The sequence below is a fragment of the Octodon degus genome, unplaced genomic scaffold (genome assembly GCF_000260255.1).
Source record: "Octodon degus isolate 3935 unplaced genomic scaffold, OctDeg1.0 scaffold00029, whole genome shotgun sequence".
Classification (NCBI taxonomy): Eukaryota; Metazoa; Chordata; class Mammalia; order Rodentia; family Octodontidae; genus Octodon; species Octodon degus.
Window position 1 is genome coordinate 4,744,375 of NW_004524605.1, and position 9,993 is coordinate 4,754,367.

The following is a 9,993-nucleotide window of genomic DNA, read 5'->3' on the forward strand; positions in this document are numbered from 1 at the left end:
GCTGGGGGATTGAACCGTGGTCCCTGTGCTTTGCCAAGCTTGTTCCAAGTAGGTGCTTTAGACCACTGAGCCATCTCTCCAGCCCCTAAATTGATTCTTTTACAGAACACAATTTTAGTATTACAATGAAAAGAACTTTATACTAACAGTAAATTTTTTTTTTTTTTTTCCCAGAACCAGGGATTGAACTCAGGCCCCTGTGCTTGCCAGGCAAGTGCTTATTCTACTGAGCTATCTCCCGGCCCAGTAATTCAATTTTAAAAGAGAGCAAATTAAAAAAAAAGATAACGAGTAGAGATAGCTAATGATCCTCTTTGGCATAGACAGTTTTGAGGAGAGAATGAGATGGGCTAGAAGCAGAGATGAGACATTTTTTGCAAGCCAAGGTCTTGCTATGTAGTTCAGAATGGCTTTGAATTCACTATATAGCTCAGGCTGGCCTTTACAGAGATCCTCCTGCCTTGGCCTCTATAGCGCTGGGATTATAGGTGTCCACTACCATGCCCAACCAGATAAGACATTCTTAAAAGGGGAAAATTTTTTGTAACATCAACAATGTCAGGACCCTTTTTCCTTTAACTACAGCTACAAAGTAGAACTAAAATAGTTATACAGATATAGAAAGTTTAACATTAGGTAATATACAGTAGCTTCATATATTTGCATTAAGATTACTAACTATAACTAGCAAAGGATCAAAGAAAGTCTTATTTTCATCTCTCAAAATACCTTCAAAACAGTATAAATCTAAGCTATTTAAGAAGTCAGATCTTTTGGCAAAAATAACTTCTGTTATAGAGCTTTAGGGTAAAGCTCAGACATTTGTGATGGTTTTTGATCTCAGTACCACTAACTTACACATCTCCTGGGATCATATATAAATTTCCAGTTCTTCTAGGAAGGTCAAGAACTGAAGTGAGAGTAGAATCATAGAAGACTGCAGATTTTCTACCCAGATCATAAGACACAGAAGGACAAAGAATATATAGCTATAGGAAAAAGTCATGCTTAGCTAAAATAACCTGTTCTTGCCTACAGTTTGACCATAACAGAACCAAATTATTTTCAAGGAAGTAGAAAGACAGAAGTATGGTTCCCGAGTTGATAAGGTGCCAATCAAGTTGAATTTATAAACTTTCAACTATTAGTTCAAATAAAAAGTTCACTTTGATCTCTTATGACCTATAATTCCTATTTTTAAAAGAAGCAATTACTACTTAACTCATGTAATTACAATAAGACATGGAAAAGAATTACTAAAGTAATGTACATTGTACCCCACATACTCAATTAATACATTAATTTGAACACTCATTTTATTTATTTCATTTTCTTAATGTATTTGGTACAGCGTCTCACTACATAGTTCAGACTCGTAGTGATCCTCCTGTTTTCAGCCTCCTCACAGCGCTGGGATTACAGGCATGTGCCACCTTAGCATGTGGTATGGGGATCAAATCCTGGTCCCTGCACTTGCCTAAGTAGGTGACAGCTATCTCACTGGCCTTAATTTGAAAATTTAAAGGAAAATACTCACTTTGTTCTCCAGGACCAAAACTGGATTGCTGAGACTCCTAAAAAAAAAGGAACATAAATTTATACAAAGTGATTTTAAGAGATAATAGTTTATCAGTGGAAAATGCTTTCAACTACATGAAGGTGCTTCCAATAATGAAAGAATGTGCTGGCATTGCTTAATAAGTGATGGCAATTTCGTGGTCAATATTGGACTTTACCAGAGGTTCACAAAATCCACTTACAAAGTGCTTTACAAAAAGCATTAAGTTACTCAATAGTCTTGATCACTCATTTCTTTCCAGCAACATACACAGTACTCCTAATTATATTTATTTATTTATTTATTTGGTACAGATCTCACCACGCAGATCAGACTCATGGTGATCTTCCTCTTTTCAGCCTCCCCAGCGCTGGGATTACAGGTGTGCCTCACCACAGCAGGACTTGGTCACTGGCTCAGTGTGTCCTGGAGGCGGGACTGGCATGACATGTGGGACTGGTATCGAACTCTGGTCCCTGCGCTTGCCAAACTAGGCACTCTGGCCACTGAGCTACCCACTAGCCTCTCCTAACTTAATTTGGAGGCCTGGAGAATAATTTCAATTTAAGAATTTTGGACTTAAAATGATTTTTTAAAAACACAATACTAAAAACTACACTAGGTAAAAATAATCTCATAACACACACACACGCATGCACATACAAATATGATACCACCTCTATGGACCATCCCTCAAAAAAAAAAAAAAAAAAAACAAATCACAAGCACCCACAAAAATCCACATGGATATTGCCATGTCATTTTATTCCCTCTCAATGTCCCCAGTATCTTATAAACCATCAGAAATTTGAGAAAGAGTACATCATCTTTGTCTTTTCAAAAAGTCTTACAACAGGGGCTGGAGAGATGGCTCAATGGTCTAAAGCACCTACTTGGAACAAGCTTCGCAAAGCACAGGGACCGCGGTTCAATCCCCCAGCACCACATGCCAGCCAGCCCCGCCCCCTGGTGGGCTGAGCTGGCCACACACACACACACACACACACACACACACTAAATGTTAAAATAAAAAAATAAAAAAAAAATTTTCAAAAAGTCTTACAACAGTATAGCACCTGGTACTTAAACATTAACATAAGAGAAACCAAAATGTTACTGTCAATGAAAGAAAGTGGCTTTCTAAGTAATATTCAAAATGGAGTATCAGTACTCCATTTTGTAGCTAGGCTAGTCTTGCTCTAACTCAGATGTTTTATATGCTAACTGTATTTCCAGGTTGAATTTCTAGTTGATACTTGATATACTATTAAAATTATATAAAAAGGCCTTATAGGCCTATTTAAAAATAAATATAATCTTCCTTCACAACAAAATTATTTAGGGCCTGGGCTATAGCACAGCAGCATAGTACCTGCCTGACAAGTTCAAGGTCCTGAGTTTGATTGCTGGTTTAAAAAAAAAAAAAAAAAAGAAAACACACAATCCAGGTGACAACAGAATTATTTGTGAAAAAGCAATCCAAACAGTTAAGAAAGCTAAATTATCATTTGTTTGTTTATTTGAGACAGGGTCTTACTATGTAGCTCAGACTGGCCTTGAATTCATTTTGTGTTAAAGCATCAGCACTCCACTTTGTAGCTAGGCTAGCCTTGCTCTAACTCAGTGATCCACCTGCCTCAGCCTCCCAAATGCTGGGATTACAGGTGTGTGCCACCATGCCTTGCTAAATTACAATTTTGCTATTTAAAAATACAAATCTAAACTAGGAATGATTTGCACACCTGTAATTTCAGTATTCTGGCAGCCTGATAGAGAAGGCTTCCAAGTCTGATCCCAGACTAGGCAACTTCATGACTTATGGAGAATCTGTTTCAAAAAAGGGAAGGGGGTTTACTGGGGATTGAGAAGGCCATGAGTTCAATTCCCAATCTCTGCCTCAAAAAAAGGCTTAGGATAAATTTACAGCTACTTTCGCTTAATTCAATGAGAAGAAAGAGCTGTACTAACAGTGTCTGGACAGAACATCCCGTCTGCTTCCCGTACTATGGATAACCACTAAGAAGAAAACAATGCACAGTGTACTGATTATCAAAACTGTCCTATTAATCAGCTGTGAATCTGTCTCATTCATATTTATTTTTCAATAAAAATAAAATACAATAATAAGCTATTCACCTATTTATCTACAAGCATCTGCTTTTCAAGGCTGCCAAGACCAGCAATAGAAAAAGGGTTGTCCTTCTAGAAAACGGCGCTGGGGAAACAAGAACCAGAACGCCGAGGAACACAGCTGACCTTCACATCCTACGGCACGGAAACACTCAGTCAGAGTGACCAAGACCTAACCAAATGAAAAACTCAATGATATAAAGCTATTACAGAAGAGAGCGTGGTGCCAAATCCTAATGACCTTCCGCTTGACAGAGAATTCTTATATACGACACCAAAACCAGGACATAACAGCAACAAAGAGATAAAGTGAATGAATAAATAAATAGACTGGACTTTAGGAAATTAAGAACTTTCATGCTCCAAAGATGTACAACATCAAGAAAGCGAAAAAACAATTTACAGAATGGGAAAAAATATCTGCCAGATAAACTGGCATCCACAATATATAAAGACCTCTTTCAGTTCACAGACAATGAAATTTTAAAAATTAGAAAAATAATCTAATTTCTCCCAAGAAGAAATATAAATAGGCAATAAATACACAAAAGATGTCTGATTGCGTGGATATATAAATCAAACCCATGAGATACTACTCCATATTCAGCAGGGTATTCATGACTAAAATAAAAAAAGCCAGGCATGGCACATGCCCACAATAGCACTCTAGAGGCTGAGGCAAGAGGATTCCTGAGAGTTCAAAACCTAAGTTCCAAATTGAGACTCTAAAGAAAGGAAGGAAAAAAAAAAAAAGGTAACAAGCATTGACAAGCAAACAAACAAAAAGACGGGCTGGTGAGATGGCTCAGTAGTCTAAAGCACCTACTTAGAACAAGCTAAGCTAAAGCATAGGGACCGCAGTTCAATCCCCCAGCACCTAACGCCAGCCCGCCCCGCCCCCTGGTGGGCTGAGCTGGCCACACACACGCGCGTGCGCACACACACACACATAAATAAATAAAATTAAGAAAAAAAAAAGAAAACAAACAGAAAAAGCCTTTGACAAGGATGTGGAGAAGTAAGAAGGCTGGTGAGAATGTAAACTGGTATAAGTGCTTTCTAGCAGTACCTCAAATGATTACATACAGTGTTCACCATAAGATATAGTGATTCTATGTATATTTATATAACCAAGCAAAATAAAATCACATGTGCACACAAATACTTCTGCAAAATGACTATGGCAAGTCTGTCAGATAGCTCAGTAGACTAAAGTGCCTGCTTAGGCAGACTGCAACAGAAGGGGTTCAATCCCTGGCACACCATGCTGGCTCTACCCTCAGGGCGCGCTGAGATGGCGACTGAGAGTGGGCGTGGTGGTACGCCAGTAATCCTAGAGATTGGGAGTCTGATCTACATAGTGATATCCTGTACTAAACAGGAGAGAGAGAGAGAGAGAGAGAGAGAGAGAGAGAGAGAGAGAGAGAGAGAGGGAGAAGAAGAAGAAGAAGAAGAAGAAGAAGAAGAAGAAGAAGAAGAAGAAGAAGAAGAAGAGAGACTATGGTATTATTCAAAATTAAAAAAAAATTGAAATAACCAAGAGCTATTAATAAAATGTGACTCACTGGGCATGGTGGGGCATACCTATAAACCTAGCACTTGGGAGGCTGAGGCAGAATGACTGCTGCGAGATCCAGGCCATCCTGGGCTACAAAATAAATTCATGGCCAGCCTGATCTACAGTGAGCTCAAGGCCAGTTTAAACTACAAACTGAGACCTTATCTCAAAAATTCTAGGGCCTGGGGAGATAGCTCAGTAGAATAAGCACTTGCCTGGCAAGCACAGGGTCCTGAGTTCAATCCCTGGTACCAGGGGGGAAAAATGTTCAAAAATCCCAAATAAGACTTATTTAGAATATTGGGAGAATATTGTAAGGAAATATGAGTAAATATTTCATTACACAGGGGCCGGGGAGATGGCTCAGTAGAATAAGCGCTTGCCTGGCAAACATAAGGGCCTGAGTTCAATCCCTGGTTCCGCAAAAAAAAAAAAAAAAAATTAATTACACAATGAAATATTTGTCCATAAAAAGAAATTACTGATATCTGCTGTAGCTTGGGTGAACCCTGAAGATATGATAAGAGTCCAATCACAGAATACTGTATCTTGAAAGGACACATTTATATGAAACGCCCAGAACAGAACAATTTATAGAGATAGACTAGTGGTTGCTCAGGAGAGAGAGTAGAGGGGAAAGGATATAAAATTTCTCTTTGTAGCAATGAAAATGATGTAAAACTAGTGATGACTATAAGTGACCCCAAACCACTAAATTATGTATTTAAAAATTATTAATTACATATAAGTGAATTTTGGGGGAATGTAGCACTGGACAACTGAACTAGGGCCTTTGCATTTTGCGCTGAGCTACATATATCCCCAGCCCTTTGATTTTCTTTCTTTCTTTCTTTTTTGCAGAGCCAGGGACTCAACTCAGGCCCTTGCTCTTGATTCAACAGAGCTATCTCCCCAGCCCCCCTTTTAAAATTCTGAGACAAGAGCCTTGCTATATTGCCCAGGATAGGCTGAAATTTGCCAGCTATTCTGATAAGATTCATATCCAGAATATATATAAAGAATCCAAAAATCTTTAACACTAAAAAAGTAAATATCCTGATCAACAAATGTACAAATGAACTAATAAGAAGTAAAAATCTAAAGCAGTAAAAACGGCCAGTAAATATATCAGGCACAGGGGTACGGAATCAACCTAGAATACCACCAAATGTACGGATTAAAAAAAAAGTGATATATTCAATTGAGTGTTATTTAGCCATGAGAAAAAAAGAAATTATGTCATTTACAAAGAAGGGTGGAGGTAGAGCAGAAGCTTCTATCATTTGAGCAAAATAAATTGGACTCAGAAAAGCAAATATTGGGCCAGAATGGAGCTCAGCAATACAGTACCTGCTTGGCAAGCACAAAGTCCTGAGTTCAATTCTCAGTACCAAGAAAAAAACAGACAAATATTACATATTTTCCTGAAGATGGGGACTCTAAAAAAGATAAAATAGAAGGGACACTACTATTAGACAAAAAGGAAGGGATTAAGGAGAAAGCCTATTTTTTAAAGGAGATTATAAAACAAAGATTAGTAAAGCAGGTGGGTAAAGAAGAAGGTACAAAGAAGTGTCTAAGTATCACAAATACAACTATGTATCCAATTAACACTAATATATAATTCCTTTTTGTATTATTTCCACAACTGAATGTTTGGCTACTGACACAAAACATACTTATTTGTATTTCCTTATAACACAGGTGCGCGCGCATGCACACACACATGCCTGAAAAACTTAAAAGGGAGAGAAATTGGGGAAAAAAGGAATAGCCAGAAAAAGAATAAATTTGGATTAGCAACAGATAATGGGAGACAAAGAAGAAAGAGACTAAAGTAATAATGCTAATGATAAGCCCAATGAAAATGTTAAGTAAAAAAGCATTAACTGGACTTGCCAAGAATGGATTTGGATTATAACTGCCAATTTATTATTGATCATTTTAATGAAAACTGGCACAAGCTAGCCTCCTTTCTTTATGGATATCAGCTTAGTGAGAAGGATAATATTTAAATGGCACAGTGTTATACCTACAGCACCCACACTGTCACAGGCTGTTCCAAACACTTACACAGGCAGTGAATCACTAGTCTCCCCCCTGACTGTCACTAGGAAACCTATGTAACACCATTCCCAACTATAGCATGTGCTCTCCTTTTTCTGACACTAATGACCCTGCTATGCCCTATTCTAAGGCTACTATCTTCTGCGTGAGCAATGACTCTCAATCCCTCCTGTGAGAACTTCTCAAAGTTACCTTCTTTTCCATGCATCAAGTTTCTTTTTTAAACTAAATCATTATACTCAGCACATAAGCATGGCAAAATATTCCCATACATTTCTCTTGTTTTGCAGAAAAATGCTTTAAAAAACAATTTTTAAAAACATATTCACTAACTTCAATCTTTTGAATCCACTATAATCCATCCTTTGTCCAGAGATTTCTAGTAAAAAATGCTTGTCATCAATAAAGAACTGTCAAATTTGAACATATTACAAGCGTAAGGTTCTGAGCATTTTATCTGCTCTTTATCCCATCTAACCTCTAAATACAGCAACAGAAACAATATAAAATGAAGCTACAAAACATCAAGATGGAAAATAAGTCAACAGTGTGTGAATAAGTGGTGGGACCACATAAAGGTACCTAATATACATATAATTGAAGTCACTGGTAAAGGAAAAGATGAGAGGGGAAAGAACAACATTCTGAGTATTGTAAATAATTACGAAAATTTTCCAAACTGAATGGAAATTCCAAGAAGCTGAACAAATCCCAAACATGAGAAAGATTAAGAAAAATGTATCAAGATGTACCATAATTGAACAGAATAAAACCACTGATTAAAATAACAAGAATCTTAAAAGCAGCAAGGGGAGAGGAAAGGCACATTACATATAAACTAAACAGTTAACATATCAGAAACTATGTAAGGGCCAGCCAGATGGCTCAGCAGACTAAAGTGCCTTACTAGACAGAGTGCAGCAGCCGGGGTTCGATCCCCAGTGTGCTCTGGGGCAAGCAACTGAGACTGGGAGTGGTGGCGCACACCTATAATCCCAGCACTTGGGAGCCTGAGTCTGATCTATTTAGTGACAGACTTGTAGACCCTGTACTGAATACAAAAAAAAAAAAAAACACACAACCCATGAAAGAAAGAAACAATGTAAACAAGAACACAGAGAGGCAACATTTTCCACTTAGGATTCTACATCCAGAAAAGTATCTTTCAAAAAAGAAATGTTAACTGCACAGGGCAAAATAAAACCTTTTCTTCTGTGTATGCATGTGTTATTTTTTTTCTTTTGTGGTGGGGGCTATTGGGGATTGAAACCAGGGCCTCATGTGCGCAGCACAAGAGTCCTACCACTGAACCATATCCCCACCACGTTTGTGTTACTAAGGACTGGACAAATAAACACATACAGGGATTGAACCCAAAGCCTTAACAGTGAACTACATCCCCAGACCTTTTCACTTATTTTTTACTTCTGAGCCAGGGCCTAAGTCACTAAATTGCCCAGGCCAGGTTCAAACTTAGGTTCTTGACTCAGCTTCCCAATTAGCTGGGATTAGATAAATATTTTTAAATTTTTAAAAAAATCACACTGGGATTACAGGTGTGTGCCACCATGCCCGGTTTCAGAGCCAGTATGGCACATCCAGGGTTCCAGGGCCTGCATAGCATGTGGCACTGGGGAGCCAACCCAGATCCTTGCCCTTGCCAGGCAGCGCTTAAACCACTAAGTTACCTCCCCAGCCCAAGACAAACATTTTTAGGACATCTTTTGTTCCTGTTATTTAAATCCTAATAGCTAGGTGTGGTGGTACATGCCTGCAATCCTACAATGGAGGGTCTGTGACAGGAGGATCCCTGTTAGTTACACATGAGCCTGGGTTACACAGTGAGACCCTGTCTCAAAAAACAAAAGAAAGGAAAAAAAAAAAAAAAAGCTAGTAAAGGAAAAAATGGGTTTTCAATAAAATAGCAATGATACTGTAGTAACTATAACTTTAGTGGAAATAAATTATGTGTAATAAATAATACAGATAAAGGGCCGGGGAGATGGCTCAGTAGAATAAGCACTTCCCTGGCAAGCACAAGGGTATGAGCTCAATCCCCGGTTCCACAAAAAAAGAAAAAAGAAAAGAAAAAGATAATGGGAGAGGAGAAATGCAAACAATTAATTTCTTATACGAGATAAGAATGTTGTAATAGAGCACAAATAGACTCATACAGATATGCCCTGCAAAGCCCTAAAGTCATTATTAAGTAACACATCTGCCCTAGTTACTTTTCTCATTGTTGAAACAAAATACCCAACAACCACATTGTAAGGGAGGAAAGGTATTTAGCTCAGTTTGTGGGTTTCAGTCCATAATCCACTGGCTCCCAGGCAGGGTGGCACATGGCAGAGGGAAGTGTTTATGGTGGCAAAGACAGCAAAAGCAACAAGGGACAGTGTCTTTCGGCCCCTTTTATATTGTATCTAGGCTATGTGGATTAGGATGGTACCAAGCCAATTGGGACTGATTTAGTAATCACACACCCTTAATCCCAGCATTATACCATGAATCAACCACACATTGTAGATCCAGCCACCTTTGAAAAAAACTCCACTTATGACATGAGTTTGGGGGAAGGGGGATATCTAGACACAAGCTATAGGCCGGGGAGATAGCTCAGTAGAATAAGCACTTGCCTGGCAAGGGCAAGAGCCTGAGTTCAATCCCCAGTTCCAGA

The 9,993-nt window shown here is 38.4% G+C and overlaps 1 protein-coding gene across 4 annotated transcripts in view; it reads right to left on the reverse strand.

Moving 5' to 3' along the window:
- Nucleotides 1–9,993, reverse strand: part of Aff4 (AF4/FMR2 family member 4) — a 104,706-nt gene that overhangs the window by 34,888 nt on the left and 59,825 nt on the right. For all 4 annotated transcript variants that reach the window (XM_023713229.1, XM_023713228.1, XM_023713230.1 and 1 more), the window contains one exon: nucleotides 1,538–1,574. In XM_023713229.1, the coding sequence (XP_023568997.1) occupies nucleotides 1,538–1,574 (37 nt within the window). The remainder of the gene's footprint in view (nucleotides 1–1,537; nucleotides 1,575–9,993) is intronic.